The sequence below is a fragment of the Apostichopus japonicus genome, chromosome 21, assembly GCF_037975245.1.
Source record: "Apostichopus japonicus isolate 1M-3 chromosome 21, ASM3797524v1, whole genome shotgun sequence".
NCBI lineage: Eukaryota > Metazoa > Echinodermata > Holothuroidea > Aspidochirotida > Stichopodidae > Apostichopus > Apostichopus japonicus.
In genome coordinates, this window is record NC_092581.1 from 12,336,167 (window position 1) to 12,360,806 (window position 24,640).

At 37.9% G+C, this 24,640-nt stretch overlaps 1 protein-coding gene across 5 annotated transcripts in view; it reads right to left on the minus strand.

The window, feature by feature from the left end:
* LOC139962978 (uncharacterized) overlaps positions 1-23,625 on the minus strand; it is a 39,341-nt gene extending 15,716 nt beyond the window's left edge. The window contains exon 1 of one of the 5 annotated variants that reach the window (XM_071963417.1): positions 23,316-23,625. Coding sequence is in view for 2 of the 5 variants with exons in the window: in XM_071963411.1 (XP_071819512.1) it covers positions 5,153-5,216 (64 nt within the window). In the remaining 3 variants the exon portion in view is untranslated. The other 4 variants (XM_071963415.1, XM_071963414.1, XM_071963412.1 and 1 more) reach the window with 4 other exon arrangements.
* Positions 23,626-24,640: the final 1,015 nt, after the last annotated feature.

Consider the following 24,640-nt stretch of genomic DNA (forward strand, 5'->3'; position numbering starts at 1 on the left):
AGGTGAGGTCAAGTAGACAATTAAATTTCCTCCGTGAACCGCAATGTTCTCACTGCGCACAGAAGTGAGGTGACTTTCTCTCCTAATAGGGGTGGGGTGAGGGGGTTGGGTGCGGGTTAGGGAGTGGGGCACTGATCATCTTATAAATCTGAATAAATTATCTATGTTTTGATGCAGTTTTAATAGTTTAACTGTAGGCCTATGTCAGGTTATATTTAACGAGTTATTAATCCGTTTTTTGCCAATACAGAAAAATTTGTGTCCCACATATATATTCCATACTCAATGTCCAATGTTTTTAGATACTTTGGCTATGTATGGTTCCTCGAGCAATGTCTCCTATCCTGACTATGTGACCTCCAGAGTTCTACAAAACATTTCAAGGGATAAATGACTTTCATGAATGTTTAAACGGTTGTATAATGTAACAGACCTGTCATCTATCCCTCTACGTTGCCTGGTTTGATTAACGCACATTTAAAGGGGACACTAATCCAACCAACATCATTGGGGTTTTTTTTTTTTTTTTGTGAAAAGAGATTTTTTGTGAAGAATAACTTCCCGACCAGCTAAGAGAAATCTTGTTCCGTGGATATACTAGTTGAAGTTTCGTGTCTGAGAGGTGTGATTTTTTAAATCTTTGATCGTTTTTTGTCATATTTTCAAGTTCGACGGTTAATTTGTTGACAGTGAACAGCAGTGGCACCACCAGCCAAGGCAATCTAGGGGAGGGGCAAAGCATATTTGGGGTGAGGGGGGTGGCAAAATATAACACTGATATGGGGGAGAGTTTTAGGGGAGTGGTTTTCCTCTACAAGTGTTTTCTACAAGTGAGGTAAGTTAGACGCAAAATAGTGCTATCATTTGACAATTTTTCACATTTATGCATTGCATTGGAAGTTGTTTCTAATACAAACGATTAGCCCGACTTCTGTATATTTTGGATAAGTAGCAAATCTGATGGAGGGGGGGGGGGTGGGCAACCGGTGAAGCGCAATCTGTGGGGATTACCGCCTCATCTCCCTTACCCCGTAGCGCCGTCACTGGTGAGCACGGTGAATATAGTGCCATCATGAGGTCGTGTTTAGAAGTTCAATATTTTAGATTAAGCATTGTTAAAAAAAACATCTAAATAACAGAAAATAAACATTGTAATAAATGATGATTCGCGGGCGGGCATTACGCATATATATTAACCGATGTTTCTTACATACCGCTATATAATTTGAAGTAATTTTAATAAATTTCGGACTCGATAGTGCCACCCGGTCCACCTCTCCCTGAGAAATTCTGAATCCGTCACTGCTAATGTTTGTCACAAAATTGAGAGTCTATAACCAATTTTCGTGATCAATTTGTCTAATTTGGAAGTGGGTGAGATACCGGCGGACGCATTATAATGTAGCCTCTGTTGGAGACAAATTCCTACATTTTTTATAAAAACAAAATTACTGACGATAAATATCATTTGTAGCGTCCACGTCGCATGGTTAGTCTCATAAGGAAATATATAATAGTATACTTACTGTAACTAGAGAGAGTTTACAAAAAAGAGACAAATAAAATGCCTACATGTAAGCCCTGACCAGATACAGTCAACAGAAAAGGTCAATTATAAAAATTATTTAAAAAAATGGAAAAGAAGAAGAATATCCACGATTTGGTGTCTTTTGACTTCTGTGATGTGTTGACGTTCTTATGTCTGGATATAAGATGTATACCGTATGAATTTTATGGCGCAATGTCATTGTTCCGTTACAAATAAATACGCTACATATCACATGGGTCACATTGCGTTCAAGAACTATACTTGGCGACATGTTCCGAATTTAATTGGTTTACTTTCAACCAACGATTTGAGTTCTTGTTGATTCTTCCTGTTTCTTTTTTAAGCCCTGATTCCACATCGATAGACCCTTTATCGTTTGTTCGACTACTGACTGTGTTCTTGGCAGAACTCATGATATAGATATATAATTGGGAAGCCGTCAGACGGACATTATGATAGATAAACAACGTCCAACGCTAAATCAATGATCAATCGATACACCAAAAATTGCCATGAAAAGAGAAACCACCAAAGTAGTATTATATATCACTGTAGGCGGTATAGGAAGATATGCGTATATATATATATATATATATATATATATATATATATATATATATATATATATATATATATATATATATTTATTTATATATATATATGTGTGTGTGTGTGTGTATATATATATATGTATATATACATATACATATATATATATATATAATTATATATATATATATATATATATATATATATATATATATATATATATATATATGTATGTATATATATGGTTGGTTGGCGTCTATCTTGGCGCAGAGTGCTCTATGTCCGGGGGAAAGAGCGGAATATATGTTGAGACTAGTTGTGACTAGTGGAACACTAGTAGTTGTTATAACTCAGAGTTTCACGCGTTGAGCGATCATCAGACAACTCTGATGATCGATCGGTATATATATATATATATATATATATATATATATATATATATATATATTCGTAAATATCTCATTTCCGAGTGAAGCATTTGTGATAAGTATTCAGTATTCAGTACATCAGTTGCATGCACGGAGGTCGTTTTATTTATTAGGGTACCTGGTGACGTCATAGATTAGCTGAAATTGAGAGAAGTAGGGATGACTAATTTAAAATATAAAAAACAACGTTGATGTCTAAATTATGCTTACTGTATATAATTCGATTCGGTCGCTAGATTTTGCAGTTTTTTACTGAAAATTTGCTGTTATATTGCATGACGTCATCACGGACAGAGGTTACTATTGGTTGGTACAAATGTATTGTACAATTGACTAAACTATTCATCGGGTGCGAAGGAAGCAGTGTGCAGGCTGTGGCTGCGTTATTTGTAAACCCAATTTAGTATCCTTTTCGCAACGAAGGCTGAAAGGAAATCAATAATACGATATACTTATGATTTCAATAATAATGCTTAAAATAAAATTTTCGTTCGGTAAGGGAATATCATGGTTTTGTTGTTGTGTGTTGATGGGAATGACATTTGGTTAAATGCATTGATGACGTGCGTAGTTAGGAGGTGAAGCCTTTTGCTTTTCCTTTGGTTTCATGGGCGTCAACAGGTGGGGGACGGGGGGGGGGACATGTCCCCCCCCCCCCACTTTCAAAAGTGGAGGGGATATCATATCATTTGTCCCACCCACTTTTCAGAGCAGTTATTAAAAAAAATCACATGCATATGCGCGATTTTCTATCACAATTGCTGAGCTGATTCAAGTAGAATCTAACTTAAGAATCATTATCAATAAATTGCACTGGAAATTAGAACAGTGCTTGGCCCTTTATCCCCCTTCCTCCGATATTCACCCTCCCCGCTTCGTCCGAGACCTCTGATAAAAGTTTGTGCGATGTTTGAACGATGTTTTAGAGTGTTTTGTGGAAGCACCCCTTCTCACCAGAAATGGAATTCCCCTTGCCCTACACTGTGAATCAGAGAAAACAACGACGCATTTCAACTTGAAAACAAGGCGAAGACCCCACCAGGAAGGTAATATCATATATTTTAGGCCCTACAGACAGTATTCTGCCTGTATGCAGGATATTATATGATACCAAACTACCGAAAATATTTCGTTTGAGATGGACGCTGTGTAATTCGTCTCCCTTGGTGTCAGAACGGCATCTTTCTACCAGTACTTTCTGTCGGAATTTAGTTTTGTGAGACAAAATTTCTCCTCACAGATCTGGTTCTGATGTAACTAAAAACGACTCAGGAAGGCCGTCTCCTGCGATCTAGGGGGTCTTATGTACCCAAAATTTTCTGGTACGCTACGCGCCAACCAATGGTGGCGCTCCGCTTAGATAGTATAGTGTCCCCCTCACTTTCTGCAACCTGCTGACGCCCATGTTTGGTTTTAGTTTTATATATATTTTTTGATATTTTTATTTAGATATTTTTGTAGTTTTATATTTTATAACACTATGAGTGTTAACTCAGTGGTTAACTCCGGTGCCTTCCAATCATAAGGTCCCCAGTTCGAGTCACTCCAAGATTAATGTATGTCGTCCGGTTACAGAGTTGTTGGCAAGTGACAATTCATAATCAGGGACGTTAAATATGAATGTAAGAGACTGACTTCTGTCAGCTTTTCAATGATGGCTTCTTCGCGAGTTCCTGCTCGCAGGAGGACCTAAACTACATACATACATACATACATACATACATATATATTTTCATGGTGAACTCACAAACATGAAGTGTTACCAATGAAACAATGCCATGAAACGCAGTATCAGTTTGATACTGTAAACGTTAATGTAGACTTTTCATTTATTTTATAATCAGCATTCGTATAACGCACATCTATCAAGAAATAAAAACAAGGCAGTGAGTAAAACCAAATACTCCCAAGTAAAAGTTGTTCGATGATGTCATTAATTTGTCTTGTTCAAGTCTTCGTTTTGTACAGTAAAATAAACGATATCGTTCTAAATGGAGTAATATTTTTCTTAGCTAATGAAGGGAGTTGCTATATGGTCACAAGCATTTCTATCAAGATGGGCTGAGGTTGCTAATAATTGGGGAAAGTTCTCCTTCAAGTTGACCTTAGACCGCGCCTGAAACGGTTCTAAACGTTTTGCAGTAAAATAAAAGAGTGTGATAAAATATATCAAGCATTGTTTCTTTACCTTATCAACTTTTACACAACATCAGAGCCAATCCCGACAACTACATATTATTCAGAACAAATGCTTTGCCCCTGATGCATTGTTTATAGGTGGCCACCGCCCCCCTCCCTCCACCTCCTATCTCTGTCACCACTATATGTACACAAAACTTCACAAATTACAGGACATAAGTATTAAACTCTCCTTAAAATGTTGGTGCTTCCCGTTAAAGTATTGCCCCCCCCCCCCCCTCCCTCTCCAACTCCGAATTCCTATAGCTACGGGCCTGTCTGCTCCTGTTCCACCCTCTTGTCAAGCCTGATCCACCCTCTTGTCAAGCCTGATCCACCCTCTTGACAAGCCTGATCCACCCTCTTGTCGAGCCTGTGTGCATCTAAAACAACACACCTGCTCACTTGACATCCATTTCTAATAGCCTACATAACCTGTCAAATTCACCTTTCAATATCTTGCAAAGGACAAGTGCAAGAATGTGAGGAAGATATATTCCTCTTCTTTTCATCTGTCAAAAATGGTTTACCTCTGGACAGCTCTTTGTACAGTGTTAGACCAGTAGACATAGCCGCTATGTTGCAAACCTTGGCAATCAATGATGCCATGCGGTGAGGTGCAGGTGACTGCCTTATAGTGACAAAAGAAAATAAACCAGAATAGAGAGAATTGGGTTTATATCGATGAGCTGTTGATGTAGCTATAAGATACTTTTCACCCGCTTAACGACCAATTCCATATAGGGCTAAGCCCTTTCTTAAACGCGAATTGCTGAATAAACCTAGCTTTTTTGAGTCCTCGCAAAGGTATAAAGGGACTTACAGGGGGTTGAAATCTTGGCCCTTGATCATTCCTTTTGTTACCTGTGTCAAGTTGATGTATTCAATTAGTAAAACACTTGACTGGTTTCCTATTTTGTGTCGAAGCTTTATAAATGCACTTTTCGGGATAATCCGCTGCTTATTAGTGTAATCGGGGTCTTTAATTGTAATTGGACTGACTTTAGAAACTGGTACGAGCCCATTATATGGATTCTGATCTGAAAAAAAAAAACATCGTGGAATTAACAGTCTGACAGTTTGGTTTTCGAAGCTGCTAAACAAAATGTGTTTATAACTCTATGGAGAGCGTCTGATGGGGGACGGTGGAGGAGGGGGGGGGGTCTAGAAAAGACGCTTAAAGATACAGATGAAAATTTTGTGACCCTATAAGATGATATCTATCAATTATTTACCAGTAAATTAGTAATTTTGCAACTATATAGATGGTATAAAATTATGGGATAGGAACTGTCTCCAATACACGACTGTGGTCAGTTTCCCGAAATTCCTCTAGTACTTACGTCTTGTATCTCGGTCAGTATATATCTCATTTACAAATATCATACTGTATAAGCAACTCAAAGATTTACCCTGAGTCACAAGGTCACACTTGCCCATAAAAATCCCCTCACCCCCCCCACCCCACCATATTCCAACCCCTCTGATCTGCACTTCATACTAAAGATACGCTGTACATGTATTAACTCTCAAAATGTGCATAAGTCACGGTAATCTTCTCAATAAGAACAACTGGCTCCATGTAGGACCGTTCCGGCAACTGCCCGGTCTTTCGTCCCGTCCTCCTCTTCCCCTTGCCCTCATCCCATGCCACCCCATGGGGGAGGGGAGACTGGGTGGGGGCAATCCTCCAATCCAGAGAATTCGGAATAAACCACAGTTTCTCGCATGACGCATTGCGGATACAGAGATATGTATGTATGTATGTATGTATATGTGATCTTCCCGCAAGCAGGAACTCGCGAAAGAAGCCATGGAGGCTTATAGACTCGCAAGCTGACCGAAGCCAATCTCTCGGCACACATCCATTTAACGCCCATGTCGGGAAGTTGTTATTGAACAACACCCTTGCCAGACGACACACATTGCTGTCGGCGGGGAATCGAACCGGGGATCTGATGACTGGGAGACGCCGGCGTTAACCACTAGGCTATACACTCCGCCTTGGATACTTTTGTTATGCTACCCCAATTCAAAGATTTTCACAGAATAAGTTAAATATGGAGAATATCAAACTGTACGGCTGGTCAATCACTTGAAACATAACATCTGTTCTTTGTCACTGACTTGTGATACTGTAAGTTCTAGACAATTCATCGTCTTGATCACGTGTTAACATGGCTGACGCTCGTAACTATAAGGCTAAGAATCCGAATCAGTTCGTTAAGCTTAAGAAAGAAGTAAGAACAAGACAAACATGGTTTTCTCGTTTCTCTGCAGGCTCTATCTTATACTATTTTTTTTCTAAAACAAACACTTAAGTGATCTTAGTTCAACGCGACGTTTTCTGCCGCGTAGTAAAACATAACGCAAAACGCAAAACAGTAACGCAATATACGGCTATACTGCTTTAAACTTTAATCATCAATACGTAGCTTCGCTTTGCTCTGATTAACTTGGAAGAATTTAAAAACAAGGTGAAACGTAGGTTACAGTCTGTCATCAATTTATTATAACCCGATTTTTAAACAATAGAGTTGTTTCTTAAAACGTATGACATATTGTGTCACAAGGATATATATACAAGTTAGAAAAGCTATGGTAAATTGTAGTATACACATCATTGTCAAAGCATTGCAATCAAACAATTCCTACAACATCCTACAACAACCTACACTACCGTATTATGTAGCCTATATTTGAGCCTTTACCATATATCCACATCCGAAGCCTAACCTATCAACGCTACATAAGGGTATAGTTAACCTATGCCTATAGACATTTATCCTATATTTTAGTGCTATAGTTATAGGGATATAGTGCAGTTGCTATGGTTACGGTAAGTAATTAGTCTGATTACTATAATCGCGCTATTTTCGGCTCAAATATACTTATTGCTTTACAATTCGGTGCAGTGCGCTGGTATTCATTTGAGTGGGTAACCACGCATAGTTTGATGCACTTATGCTATAAGTATAATATTAACCATTTGCGCCAATGTTAGATGTATTTTACGTGCAATTTTGACATGACTCTAATAGAACCATATGACCTTCTAAATTTACTGTTTCAATAGAAAAGAAAAGTAAGATCCCGAAATACAAAAACGGTTGCCAAAACACGGTGAAATGAGGCATTCTAAAATAACAATTGTTAATTCGGTGACATTAAATTTGTTGGGATACTGAATCCTGTTTTTAATCTCAATTTAACGGTTAATCACCCGTAAATAGTCTATACAACTAATCGAATGGTATCATGAGTCACTCATAAATTAAAATTGATGAGGAGTGGGATATGCAAGATTGAGTTGAAAAATAACGTCACTTTGTCAAAATGACAAACATTTACAACTCAGTAGACAAGACGCAACTTCAACCGTTCAAGCAGGGATGTGTCTAAATAACACATATCCCTGTTACAAGCAGCTAGCTGTGAACAGTGGCGCAGCATAGGGTTTCGCGGGGCCCCGGTACAAAAGTGACAACTATGGCCCTTTGGCATTACTTCATCTATAACCTGAATTTGACACAAAGCCACCAATCTATAACACTACTAACGTGCACCATGGTAAATACGGTATTAAGCTGTGCAGTTAATTTATTAACTTGAAAGAAAGATAAATAGTTTGTTCATTAATGTAACAAAACAGACTAAGACATAGGTATGTTTCTACTGATTCAACCACTCATGCAAAACCATAACTGGCAGTCATAATCCGTTGGATCTAATTTCGGAACCAACCCTCGAGGCCCTTGGACATTGGGGGCCTGGTTCAATGAACTGCCCAAAGCGCTTATTGTTACGCCTCTAACTTCGAGGATTGCAAGTCATTACATTCTGTCACAAATGATTTATTCCTAGCAGTTGGCGCTCCATGGCTTTCCATGAGGCATTCAACGGGCTTAGGACGGTGAACGTGAGATGTATGCAATATACCCTGATGTCTGTGTTTCTTGATTGTCCATCGAAATTCCGATAACCCTTGTGCTGAAATCTAACTGTACCATGTTTTCAGAAACCCGTTATCCGGCTCAAGAATGTTTTTATCATGATATATAGCAAACCACGAGATTATATCGTCAGAGTTACGTGAACACGTACACTATAACGGACTCTCTCTGTTTTCCATCACAGCTCAACTTGCTTACAGTGAAAATAAAATGCTCGGAAAATATGAATAGACTATATTATTCAAAAACAATATCTACGTAACGTTATCACCTATTAGGTATACACCCTGTAGGTATATATCTACGAGGATTACTAAAGTCAAAGAAAATTGTGAAAAGAAGCGTAAAATGTTGGTTTTTCATGCTGTATACACGGAGATCATTTGGCCGGAAGCGAAATATGCAGGTTCTGTTTATTTCCTCTCAGTCGAGTCGGACATAAAAGCAACCCATTATCACCATGGCCATGACGGGAAAAGGTTTGAGCTGAAAACATGTCAGCTGATCACCTTCTATAGAGAATTTGGACACAGATTAAAGAACAGATATATATATATTCATAAAATATCACACAGACACAATGGACTGCTTTAGCTTACTTTGACAGAGATCTTTGTGAGTAAGAACTTCCCCAAACAGGTTAAAGAAGAAATCTTGTTCCGATTGGGAGACACCTTTATTTCAAAAGCGTGTCTGGTATAGCATATGTCATTGTGTAACTCTGTGGTTTTATAATGCCTCTATGTAGGACCTGAAACCGTCTATCTTCTTTTCTGTGTGTTTCTTTGTATAATTTCAAGGTATAGAATGTTATCGGTTATGACAATGAAACCAATGTCAACATCAAGTCATGTCAAGAGGTTTCATATTTTAGATTCAACATTTGCAAGTAAAAATTGTATTATTAAAGAAAAACATAAAAAACAATGAAGAACACGTGGCTCGATGATGTCATATTTGAGTTCGTTCAGCCTTTTGGGTAAAACACAAGTAAATCTGTGATATCCCCCCCCCCCCTCCCCCAATTTGTTTATTTTTTAGCTGTTTTGTGGATATGTTCATTACGGTTAATCCAATATTGATGTCATTTCAGCTACCTTTTTCAAAAAATTGTTGTCGGTCAAAAGAAAAAACAACAACAACAAACAATAGATTTCTTAATCTTGCAAAGCTACTGAGTGGATACGGTCATGTAGGCCTTATCCCACAACTAATCACGTGATTCGTGAAACCTTTACACCACATTCTATCTTTGTTTTGTTTTTTCTTTGGTGCTCTAATATCTTTAAATACCATGCAACAGTATATGACTTTAGGCACAACATTAATTTTTGGTTTGATATATAGACGTCCCTATGCAAGCGCATTATCCATACCTGATAACAATTTAATATATTGCAGTTCGATATCTTTAGTATTACCTTCAAATATGCTAGTAAGTCCATTAACGGTCACTCATACTATAATGTCTACAGTTCCAAAGAGTTTAAGGTTGCCACAACGAGAAATAAAATCGTTTTATTTTCCTATATGATTAACACTTCTGAATTCCTGGTATTGGGTATCATTTGGCTGTTATATATGAACCTCCGTGAGAGTACTTTTGAAAAACTCATTTACAAAAAAATGTAATTTACTATCATGCTAAAAGCTGGTAACAAGCCTGATGACCTTTGACTTAATCAATTACAGCAATACTCTTGAAATCCAAGATTGGTAGATTTAGTTACTAAATCTTTTTTTCTCTCTCTGAAGTACACTTGACAACAGGGGAGCAACCACGCATACTTCTAGATGGGGCGGCATGTGGGGGTGGGGGAGCTAAGAAAACCCGCAGAAAACAAAACCAATATACAGAATATTAAAAAAGGTCCTAGTGTACAATACCAAGATAAACAACATATATGTGACATATACGACCTAAACAGTTGAAAATTCTTCAACATTGTTTCAACAGTTGCAATATATTGCATCATTTTACACCCAAGCACCCTCCTTTTTACCAAACATTTTCAAAGGTTGGAGGGGAAACCCTCTGGGCCGCTCCCCTTACATCCCTACCCTGAACCAAGCAGGCTCTTGCCCCCTCCCGACCGTACAGAAGAAGGACGTTGCGTCCATGCTTGTCAAGTTTTTCCGGCCAGCCAAGCAACCACAACGATGCGCTTCGGGTACATGTTTCACATACTGAAATCATATATTCTTTCTTCATATGGAAGGCCTATGTCACCAACCATAATCATGTATATTTTAAACTATTTAATGATCATTTCATTGTTTCTGAAATTTAATAAGTGATCACAAATTTGGTCTTTTCGAGTATAAATATTTATATAGGCTATTAATAAATCTTACTACTGGTTCAATGGTGCACATTTACACGTTACACAAACACACAAAATACAGAAATAAATGAACTTAAGTAAAATGTGTACGTAACTGGTCTACATTAGTCATTATGTAAACGGGACGACTTTTGCTTAAGTTATATTACCTGTTTCCTTGGGAACATAGCTTATTGTAAGCATATGAATTAGATGAATAATACAAGAAAAAACAAGAAAGAAATATAGAAAAGAAAAAAGTCTTACCTACCTCAAAATAAAAATGTTTATTCCTTTTGACCGCGTAGGCTATATTCACAATATCATTAGGCAAGTGCCTGCTTAGCGCTCAGACTTCAAACTGATATCTGTACTAACACGCTCATATATATATATATATACCATGGAACTAATACCCTGTACTGTCAGGGTATATGGTGAATGCTTCCATGTAATCGTTTCGACTTGGTAAGCTATTTGGATGAGCCAATATAACCTGATCTGCTGGAGTCGATACACACGTCTGTGTTTATGATATGAAAAATTCCTCTTCAAATTTCTGACTGAACTCAGTGAAGTGTTTTTTTTTTCTCAAACTTTTATGAATGTAAGATTTGAAGGTGTGTTTACGTTTATAATTCGTATACTTACAAAGAAATTTCATCATAAAAAAGTGTTCGGCTCAACAGGATGTGTTTATTTTGATAAGTCAAAACTTTTCTTTTAACACACACGTGTTGTGTCGGTGGACGATTTTCGTAGTGCTATTGTCTATTGTTATTAGGAGAATTATATGTTGTAATTGACAGTGGAAAAGAAGTGTATTATTTAACCTGTCAAAGTTTAAGCAGACGTTTGACGATATACGCGTTATAGAAAAAGTATGACATTTGGTATAAAGAACGATATTTTTTATTTATAACTGTTATTGATTTAAACATAATGAATTTAATACCGTGAAGAGCTATTCAAAATTAATTGATGATATTTATTCAGTTTATCCGGAGGATTCTTGAAAATTAGTTAAATTTAGACTTATACTATGTTTGATTTAATCTGTACTCCAGTCTGTTCATCGGAACACTCTCAACAATTCTTATTTTATTCTACACTGAATTTGGATTCCCAACTCCCCCCCCCCCCGCCCCTCCCATCTGGGTCGGTATTTATGTTTCTGAGTAAAGCAGCTATACGCTTTTCGGTAAACAGGTTTCACGCAACATTGGGTACAGTTTACGAGGTAGTAATGCTTAATTGCAGGAATTGAGTATATTGCAAAACCATCTGATTACAAGAAAGAAAGATAAAAAATCACTATGATAAAATGAAATATGATACAGAGTATATAACAACTTAATTAATACGATAAGTGTACGTCTGTTCTTTCCGTAGAGAGGATCAGGGGGGGGGCAGGTGATTATGAATGGAAGCTATTATTTGCTTTAAACCAAAAGGAACGTTTTAAGTTATAAGAAGAATAGAAAAACATATGCTCAGGGGTTTTCTGTCGGGTGAATTATATTTACTGCAGGTTCAATATAAATACCATATTAGAGAGACCAAAAAATAACCAAAGGGTGGAAAGGGGAGGGGAAGGGGTGAGGGGGGAGGTAGGGGAGGGGGAAAGGTAGAGAAGAGGGAGAAGATTAAATAACTCTTCAAGAAATTGAAAGTGGAAAATTGTTGGGTTGCAAGGCTTAGAGCAGATTTTTTTAGTTGAATTTTGTTCAACTTTTGATTATAAAACTTGATATAACTTCATGTTATAACATGTACAGGTTAAATAACTTGACCAGTCAATTTTTTCTTTTAATTATTGATGCCTTCATATCAAATATTTAAATATTTTTTGTACAAGTTATTTATACTAAGTATACACAAAAGTCTCCGTGTAAAATACGATTTGTCCTCAATTGGATGATGAGTTCATATTTGTTTTCAAAATGTCTTCCGCGGTAATAGACATTGTTACCATTATTTATGTTAGTATTTAATAATATAAAAAAAGTGCAAATCTATACAAATTTTCAGATTTCCAAATTTCTTCACCTTTTGGAAATGAAAGAAAAATAGTCAAACTAAAGATCTACGTCACATTTATAAGAGGATTTTTAAGCGCGATAAAAAAAGCAAAACAGAACGGAAAGCATCGTGAATAAACAAACTTTAACCAAAGCAAACACACAAACAAGCAAATTAAAAAAAATGTCCTGCCATGATTTTTCACCCATATTAATTTTTACAGTCGTGTCTGTTCACCACATGCCGAATATCCGCGGAAGAGAAATGAATGTTATGGTCACGCAGTGTACAGATTAACTATATGGTAGTAAATAATAATATGCATCCTTATGAACAGACTTTATACTTATACCTCTGTACCCCCTATTTAATGATTGATTGCCCGTTCCTGCTCACTACGAACGGTAAACGTTTATGATTATTCCATATGGACGGACGATCCACCACACAACAGTCATACACGTGTAGTTTGCTTGAATTAGTCTATAACCGTTGCTATATTAACAGGGATACAATACATATCTATGTTATTGGTATAAATTGCACACTGTACGCATATGGGTTATGTGGTTATGGCTATGGGTTATGTATATATGGTACTTGTTATGTGGTTATAGCTATGGCCATGGTTATTCAGGGTACGCCCAGACGCATATGGGTTATGTGGTTATGGATATGGGTTATGAATATATGGTACATGTTATGTATTTATAGCTATGGTCATGGCTATTTAGGGTACGCCCAGACGCATATGGGTTATGTGGTTATGGCTATGGGTTATGTATGGTACGGTACATGCTATGTGGTTATAAGTATGGTCATGGTTATTTAGGGTACGCCCAGACGCATATGGGTTATGTGGTTATGGTATGGGTTATGAATATATGGTACATGTTATGTGGTTTTAACTATGGTCATGGCTGTTCAGGGTACGCCCAGACGCATATGGGTTATGTGGTAATGGATATGGGATATGTATATATGGTACGATACATGTCATGTGGTTATAGGTATGGTCATCTCGGGCTGTTTAAGGAATGCCTATGGCTTATGTGGTTATATAGGAAGACACGGGGCAACGATATATGATTGGTATAGGCTATGTGGTTATAGATATGTGTACGGCTATTTAGGGTACTTCCATACGCCTATGGGCTATGTGGTTATAGATGTGGGTTATAGCCATGTTTGGTACGCCTGCTTATTGTTCGTATGTATATGGACGTGGTAAGGAAATTTTAAGGAATGAACAAAACCAAGAGGTATTCTTGACGGTTCCTGTTAAGGAAGGCTTGTACCCGAATAGGTCCGTAAGGGTGGTGGTGGGGTAGGGGATGGGGTAGGGTATCATTCCTGCAAAATATAGCGCTAACGACCCACTTATATTATAAAATGGAGATTCCTATCATCCCCTCCATCCTCCCCTCTACCCCCTCCCCACTATCCCTCCCCGAAATCACAACGAGAAAACAAAGAAAGTGTACACAAAACCAAGCCTTACCATCTCTCTTATAGTTGTCTACGACTTGAAGCCTTGACAAGTTGTACGCTTTTCATGTTTGAACCTTGCCATTACCACAACTATACTTGTAATCAGAGCTATATAAAGAACCAAGAATGAACAATAATTTTGTTTTAATCATATTCTTTTGTGCCGCAATTTAGTACATTATTCATGCAGATATAAGTTGTTATTTAGATAGCACATCCCTGATTCACTGCATTTAATGGATTTATTCACGTATAATTCGCATCCCTAAGATGTCTACCGCTACATCTCGTGTATTTATCATTCTCTCGTTACTCATTTCTACCATCAGAACTACCACACTTTTATCGATTTTGAAAACGGGAGGGCATCAAGGGGTAGACCCCTTGGGACACATGGAAAGGGTCGTCCATATTTCGGAATGGAGGAACTGATAACGTTCAGGAAATTGATTTCGATTCGGCTGACAAAACAAAAAATCTACGTCAGTTGGCATGCAATAATGTGTTTCAGTTCAGATGACAAAATGTATCAAGGTTTAACATTCCATCGACAACAATGGATGGCAAGGAAATATCTATGATTCACACTCAATCACATAACACATAAAAGATGTGTGACCTCTACGACTCCACAAGAGACTTCCCTGCATTATTGATTAGCATATATGCGTCTTCACCCAAATCTATTCAATCACCTAGCCTATGCTATGACTGTCTTTACACATAGTATAGGCCTAGTACAATCATCTTAGCGGCCAGCTTGAATGTTTCAAACTACCGTACATACAGTTTCACTCAGGATGGTGGTACGTTTCTTCTTAATGTAAAATTCGGTAAGGGGTGGGGTCAAGGGTGGAGGGCGTGGTTACGTATTTGCATAATGTGTGTAATTAATCAATTTGCATAATACCAAGCAGGGGCGGCGATTTGTTTCAAATATTGGGGGGGACATTTGCTTGGATGCAGGCGAATTACTATCAAAGCGGAGCGCCACCATTAGTTGGCGCGCAGCGTACAAGGAAATTTCTGGTTTTGATAGCCCCCCAGATCACCGGAAATGGCACTTCTCGGGCTTGAAAATGACCAACCAGATGTAGACTTTTGCCTGAGAACCAAGTTTTTCCCAATAGTTTTTTTTCATTCATAACTTTTTTCAAGATTGTCACCAGGCACACATCATGTTCGACCTCATCGCATCTCCTGTGGATCATTGCTTTTGTAGGTAATTCTACGTAACGCCCCACAATACCCGTCAACCCCACTTTTCAAGGTTTTAAGCCCATTATTTTTTTCAGAATTTGAATAACAAATTCACTTCAAAACATACCCATAATGTTGCACAAAATTTCATCTATGGACAACCAATATAAAACCCTCTTCAACCCCTAACAGACCGGTCAAAATTGCACGAGTAGAGGGAAGTCTGATGAAGAATACGTTGGTCAAGGAATTTTCGAAAATTCAGACATAGTTAATTTATTGGTGTACAAATATTAAAACCTCTTATAACGGCTACTATAAAACTTCGATATCATAAACAAAAATACCAAAAAAATATGCTCGAGGGGGGGGGGCGGTCTCCATCCTTCGCCCCCCCCCCCCCCCTTGGCTACGCGCCTGCGGTTAGAAATCTTGTAGGAAACAGGCCAAATGGAAACCCAGTGAACCCATATCGATGTGGATCATATATATGATTGTACGTACTTACACTCATACACAAGAGATGTACAGACATTATGATAATAATCATGAGTGACAACATGCTATACGGTCACAGGTCATAGAAACGACCACGAAGAGTCATTTACCTCATCCAGCATGTGTTGGATGAAGTTTTAGCCACCGCCAAATATGATTTGGATAACTAATCTCACGCATTATTTTCTATTTAAAGCCACACAAAAAATATGCCACCAAATGTTGGGGGGGGATATAGATACTACCATATATCCCCACCTAAAATATTGGGGGTGACATGTCCCCCGCCCCCCCATGAATATATATATATATATATATATATATATATATATATATATATATATATATATATATATATATATATATATATATATAATTATGGTTGCTACTGCCCTATTTCCCTTTTTTATCGGCAAACCAAATTTCATTACGGATGCGGTCCGTCTAGCTATTCATTTCGCAAAAAAAGTAAAAACTACTTTCGGTCATATATAGTAACAAATTGTGACACGGTTAGAAAGGCGCCTTGCGATGAATTTGCCAAGGAAGGGGCGAAGCTTGTAGGCAAACTATCTAAGCGTAGCGCCACCATTTGTTGGCGCGAAGCGCAAAGAAAATTTTGGCCGAAAATGCCTCCCAGATCGCTGGAAATGGCACTTCCCAGGCCTTGTAAGTTGCATCTAAGCATTTTCTATTTTGAAATTACTAGCGATATCATAAAAAATACAAAAACTATGCTTAAAAAAAACTATGCCACCAAATATTGGGGGGGGGATATTAGATACTATATCCCCCCACCTAAAATATTGGGGGGGGGGGACATGTCCCCCCCGTCCCCCCCCCATGATCGCCGCCCATGATACCAAGTAGTAGTCTAATTGTGGTTATGGAGCTATTTTATATGGTCATGAATGTCTATTCACTCTAATAGGGCTACGGCAAATTATTAATATGGACTCGAAGAGCTGTAAAAGATTTTCACTGAGTGTAAGCTACCACTCACTGGGCACCCCAGTTGGGACAATTTTTTCTATACTGTGCTTTCATGTCCGTTTTTTTAAGCACTTGTATTGTCAGTATGGGCAGTATGAATATCATGTTTCTATCAGATAAAGGTTAGGACCTATTTCACGAGTGCTTTAAAGCATGATATTGGAGGACAGTTTAGAGAGGGTATATTAGGCATTAGAAAACTGATCCAATTGGTGGAACTGGGTAGCTGACGGATTGGTTATTCATGGCCGCATCTCCAATTTTCCGTACATCGGCTTTGGTGAGCCTGTTTACCTACGAGAGTCACTGAAATCCAAGCATCCAAGTTATACTGATCAGTGGAGAGATCTCTTATGCTGCTCTTCGAAGGCATAACCTGGTACAGCATCACTCAATTCTCACTAGTACTACACATTCCATTAGTGTTCTCCAACATCCTAATCACCACACCAACCCACCCCCCCCCCCCCACACACACACTCCCACAAAAAAAAAAACATGTTTCTCAGCATTTCTTAAAAAGATGACCTTGTGTATATTTTGGGAATTTCTCCTGAGGGCGAATTGATATCATCTCTATATGGCATATGCTTACGTATGAGTTGAAGAACCCCTCTTATTCGTAACCCAAGATAATTGCTGAGTGCTCGCATAACCTACTTAAGTCATCCGTTTACTCATTGAAGTGGATCATATATGTATAGTAAATAGGTGGTTCGTGATGTCATGATGACACATCTCCTTCAAGAAAGCGTTACCTTCCTGTTATAATTCTTCTGGTTGAATTATCCTTGAAAATAATGTGGTATCTTAGGAATGTTTCTAAGTTGTCATGAATGTTCTCGTTATTTAAAATTGAATCAAATAGTAGGCCAATTTGTTGTGGAAATATCACCTGGCTTTGTAGATAATTCATTTAAATACTATAAAGTAGAACTGAAATGGTAGAAAAAAAGAAAGAAACATTTAGAACTTGCTTTGATTTATGATATAATTCACTCTTCTGTTGCCAGGTGCATTCACAAAATATCCTCCAAATTTAACAACAACAAGAAGAAAAAAAATCATATCTTCGCTATATAAAGTGATATTAAGATTGGGGGGCCTTAAGAAGCAGACAAAATTCAGCATACTTTGTGAAATATAAACTTTATCCACCTTTTCTCCAACTGTTTCACTTAAAATGCGATATTGTTCACAGTCGTAGTATAACTTTGCCACACATTTCTTTTTACATGAGTTAGATACCCGAGCGCCCATAGCGTTCATCAGGACCATTAACAGTGGCGAAGTGTCCGTACCCTAACCTCGTCACTTTTCTTTTTACATGATTCAGATACCCGAGCGTCCATGTTCGTTTACCCTCCGGAGTCCAGATGAACATAGTGTTCAACAGGACATGGCGAAGTGTCCGTATACCCAAACCTCGTCAACGTTTCACCAAATCGTTACAAATAAGTCACGTTTTGGCACAGACGGATGTCACGAAAAGGCGGTATGATTACGCGGTAACGATCAAGGGTCAAAGGTCAGTTATAACACGTACGCCGCTTATTGATTTAATCGAATGAAAACAATATATTCTCAATTGATGATTTTCTCTGCATACTTCTCTGATGTCAATGAGATGTAAACCATACGGTATTATGAACAATGATGACGCTTTTGACATGGTCTACGGGGACCAAAGTATCATGGATAAACCCCCTGGCGTTGTTGTCATATTATAGGGCCTTTGTGTTACAAGCCGATTCAGTTTTAATATTTGCCAAAGCAATTTATCTTATCGTTCAAGGAGACACATCACTTATCTGATAAAGAACTTAGTGGTGTACGACACCCCCCCCCCACAGCTAGGGGAAAAGCATGCTATTTTTGGGATGTTAGTTTGTAAATCTGTGATGTCATAGTGCCGCAAGGATATGAAACTGTTGACTTGTTCTCTTTTTTTCTTTCATATCTTCCAGGCAGAATGTTAAAATTGTTGTCACTGAAACCAAATGACATGATTAGGTAAATGTTAAAAGAGTTTAAATATTTTTGGTTTCAACATTTGAAAAACACCGAAACCAATGCCATTATTAGGTAATGTTTAAGAGTTTAAATATTTTGGTTTTAACATTTGTTAAAACACATTTCCATTTTTCAGAAAATAAACAATGCAAAACAATGCAAAACAAAAACAAAACAAAAAAAGCACACGTGACTTGTTGATGTCATATTTAGACTTGCTCAAACGTGTTGTACGTGTTGTGTTGGAACAGTCAACCAATGATATCTCCCACACGGAAGTTTTCTTTAATGTTTAGGGAAGTTGAGGATTAGGGTCTACAGTTATATCTGTCACATATACCGATGATGATTGTTGGGTTTGTGTCTTCTTTAAATTTGGGTCTGTTATATCATTTTTCTGAACATTACAGTTCATTATAGTTTTACTGGAAGGGGGTGAAAATTTATACAAAGTGCATTTTCTGATTTGCTTTTCACTTTTTTTTAATCTTTTTTAAAAAAAAAAAAAACTTTTTGCTATTCCGTAAATACTAGTACCTATTCATGAATTTTAGTAAATTTATTATTAATTTTATAATAATGTTATAGGAAAATAACCTATTTATAAAGAGGAATAATAAAACATACAACGAACAACTATTAATAAGAAAGGCATGATGTAAAGGTCAAAGGTTTTAACCAGACAGCAAACTGCAGTGTGGTTTCAATGATGCTTCATGAATAATCTTATATGAATGTAACACACTATAGGCTGTAAGGTATAGCCAGGATGAATAACATACTTCAATCTTAGAAATACAGCAAAAGCATTGAGATATGACAAACAATATTCACATTGGCAGCTGATGACCGAGATGGACACTTTTCTTCTATTAAGCATACAGATTGATCTCTGCCAAAGACAATAAGCTTCTTGTACTCAACGTGGTACACTTGGTTACGCCTGGTCATTTTCCCAACGTTACTACATCCAAACCTGAAGTTTTTTTTGGCACTGAATCTCAACAATTGCGAAATACGACGGAAAACTTCAACAACGGAAGCAAAGATATCATACCGTATATACACAATGATATCGTCCATTTCAATATATTAAGCATGTACAAACAGTACAACGTTTCTTTACACACCTTTGATTCATATCTAATCAAAATCAAAACATAGCATCTAATCATAGCATCTAATCAAATCATCTAATCAAAGCATCTAATCAAAACATCTAATCATAGCATCTAATAAAGAGCGGAGTGTATAGCCTAGTGGTTAACGCCGGCGTCTCCCAGTCATGAGATCCCCGGTTCGATTCCCCGCCGACAGCAATGTGTGTCGTCTGGCAAGGGTGTTTGTTCAATAACAACTTCCCGACATGGACGTTAAATGGATGTGTGCCGAGAGATTGGCTTCGGTCAGCTTGCGAGTCTACAAGCCTCCGTGGCTTCTTTCGCGAGTTCCTGCTTGCGGGAAGATCACATATACATACATACATACATACATACATACATACATACATACATACATACATACATACATACATACATACATACATACATACATACATACATACATACATACATACATACATACATACATACATACATACATACATACATACATACATACATACATACATACATACATACATACACGCATACACACATACATACATACATACATACACACATACATACATACATACATACATACATACATACATACATACATACATACATACATACATACATACATACATACATACATACATACATACACACACACACACACACATACATACATACATCTACGAATGCCATTAAGCTAATTTCCAATTGCCAACATCCTCACCTATTTTTAATGAGGCGTAACGCACATGTTATCTAATTGACTGGTCGGTGGGAGATACGGTAGAATATATAACAAGGTTTCCACAATTGGTCCCCTTGTGACTCCAAATGACATTTGACCTCCACAACAAACAACGGGCTTCTTGTACTTAACGTGCACAACTACATTATCAATATGATATTGGTCCAAGCTTCAATTCTTGAGATATCATGTTTAAAAGCAAGGCGCCACACGCACACACACTCATTTGCATGCATGACTACAAAGGTTACGATTATCATCGAAACCAAAAGTGTCAAATAATTCTCATTGAAGGAAAGTTAGACTCTACTATATGCTCCTAGCGATAATAATATTCATGATAATAATGTACCCTAGCATTTTCATATGATTTTTTTACTACTTTATTACCCTTGTACTAGGGAATGATGGTTCCAGGGGTATGACACAGGTATAGGCCCTTGACCGTTGATCTTCCAATAGCCAATGATTGTTCTGTGCTAAGTCGATACCGTATAGAAGTATACCGTATCCGGTATACGTTATGATTATTTACATGCTATATAGACGAACAGCATGATAAGGCTTTGCGATTCAACACGGGTCGTACATAAGCATATGAAAAGGAACAATCACCAAAATAAATCTGCATGGTTGGGGTAAGGGGGTGAGGTGGGATGTGGTAGGTGGGGACGAAGTGGGTGCTTAGCCCTATAAACGTTGACATTTTAGAATAATCAATGCTTTAGAACAATATTTTTTTCACTCAAAGACGAGTGCGTTACACTTTCGTGCATGCAGCTATAAACATATACACACACAAACACACCTACCCACATGATTTGATTTGATTTTATTCGGCAAGATATCATTCTTCATCTACATACAAACAAAAATTGCACATAAAGAAAAACATTTAAAATACAAGATGGGAATATACTTAAATGCATCAAAAAGAAAAGAACATGCCAAGGACAACTCTTTAAGCTAAAAGCTTTTTTCCAAAGGGGTCCTTATAACCATAAAAATACAAAAGATAAGAAATAGACTATTAAAACATCTAAAACATGCATACAAACACTGTAACAAAGAAAGATATTTACAAGCTAGACATTCATATGATTTAAAAGGTAGGCTTTGGCATTTTTTTTAAAATTGTATTTCAGCAGGATGGATTTTATGTTTTCAGGTAGCCTGTTCCAGTTTTTAATTGCATTGTAATAAAAAGACCCAGCACTGTGCGTTTTAATTTTGGGAAGTTGAAAATTAAAAATACTACCTCTTGTGTTATGGCTATGAACACTATTTACCCTAATAAAACTCTCCCTCATATAAACTGGAGAGGTACCATGGAAAACATTAAAAACATGATTAAGACGAAGCTGTTCAGCCCTAGTGTTGATGTTCAAAATACCAAGAGTTTTAAAGTCAGCATGGTTAATGTGATAATAAAAATCTTTACCCAGAATGAATCTGATATCTGACCACATGTCTATAACTTTATATTTTGCATGGAGTGGGGGTGTCGAGCTGAATGGGAGGACATTCTTCTATAACTTAAAGCACAAAATGTTAAAAAAAACATAACATTTAATAAAACTGAAATTGTACACATTAAATACATGTACCTTCCTAATCTCTCTCATATATACCAACACAAATGGGCAGCACTCAGCTGCACAAGTTTGTACATTACCGGTATGCACCGTTACATTACATCTAAAAGTGAGGACGAACTTACCGAAGGTATGGTACAATCTTTCTGTTCCACATTTAAGAAAAACATATACGCACAATGCTTATGGCAAAACTACGAGCGTTCTTAATATTAATTTTCTGTTTCATTTTCGAGGATTTATTGAAAAAAATATTTCTTTCCATATTTTCAAACTGAGCTAATTTCAAAATCATTTACCCGTTATATTCTGTAAGTTCGTCCCAACTATTAGATGTAACGGTGCATACCGGTTATGTTTGTAATTATATCAAAACCACGAGATATAAAAAAAAAATATTGATGATAAGACGTTATGACACAACCAAAGCCTATAGTACACGTGGTAGCATATAGTACACCGAACGGTGAGTTATGTGGTATATAGTACAGTATAGCAGTTAAAGTCTAGGCCTATACTGACGCATCTTTAAACTTTATAATTACTTCTTAAAAACCGCAAACAAAAGTGAATGATTGAGGAAAGATGAATCTTACCCAGTGAATATCTTGAGTAACGGTAATGGTTTATATAGAAGCAATGTATGTAGGCCTACTTACGACTCCATCCACTTCAATTCAGTTTCAAAACCGCAAACAAATTACCGATCATATAGGAGAACGAAGAAATACATTGGCATGTATTGCAGGATGAGTAATGTGTCATAGACTGTAAAGAAACAGTGTAAATGCCCTGCTATATACTAACGAATCTATAGACATCTAGTAATATTCTTGTAACGGCGATATTCCTTTGATGTGATATGAATTTGTGAATCCTTCTAGAAATAATTTTACGCCGTGAAGTTGATTGAAAATTCTGAAAATAAGACCGGCTAGAACTATAACTTTGTGACGCAGTGCATGTGGTGTGTATACATGTTTACATAACGATGATGTAATATACTAAACTGACTATATGACATATATGGGAGATCCCTGAAGGGCTGAAACAATTTATCTAGTGGACTAGTGCGCGGTATGTAGGTCTATACCTATTGGTTACATTGCCCTGTTAGTTCCACGTATATAGCGGTTGCCCTACGTCAAAAGAATTTAAGTACCATCCTTCAGAAGTGGGGGGGGGGGGGGACCCGCAGACCATCTGCTCTTTACATCGGAGTCGGCTTGAACGACCCCAAGGCCTCACCCTTCCTTTATAAATCATGAGTCCCTGAAGTTCCCTGATCACTGAAGTTCTCTGATCCTAAAGTTCCCTGATCCCTGAAGTTCCCTGATCCCGAAGTTCCCCGATCCCTGAAGTTCCCTGATCCCTGAAGTTCCCTGATCCACGAAGTTCCCTGATCCCCGAAGTTCCCTGATCCCTGGAGTTCCCTGATCCCCGAAGTTCCCTGATCCACGAAGTTCCCTGATCCCCGAAGTTCCCGATCCCTGAAGTTCCCTGATCCCCGAAGTTCCCTGATCCACGAAGTTCCCTGATCCACGAAGTTCCCTGATCCCCGAAGTTCCCTGATCCACGAAGTTCCCTGATCCCCGAAGTTCCCTGATCCCTGGAGTTCCCTGATCCCCGAAGTTCCCTGATCCCCGAAGTTCCCGATCCCCGAAGTTCCCTGATCCCCGAAGTTCCCTGATCCACGAAGTTCCCTGATCCACGAAGTTCCCGATCCCTGAAGTTCCCTGATCCACGAAGTTCCCTGATCCCCGAAGTTCCCGATCCCTGAAGTTCCCGATCCCTGAAGTTCCCTGATCCCCGAAGTTCCCTGATCCACGAAGTTCCCTGATCCCTGGAGTTCCCTGATCCCCGAAGTTCCCTGATCCCCGAAGTTCCCGATCCCTGAAGTTCCCTGATCCCCGAAGTTCCCTGATCCACGAAGTTCCCTGATCCACGAAGTTCCCTGATCCACGAAGTTCCCTGATCCCCGAAG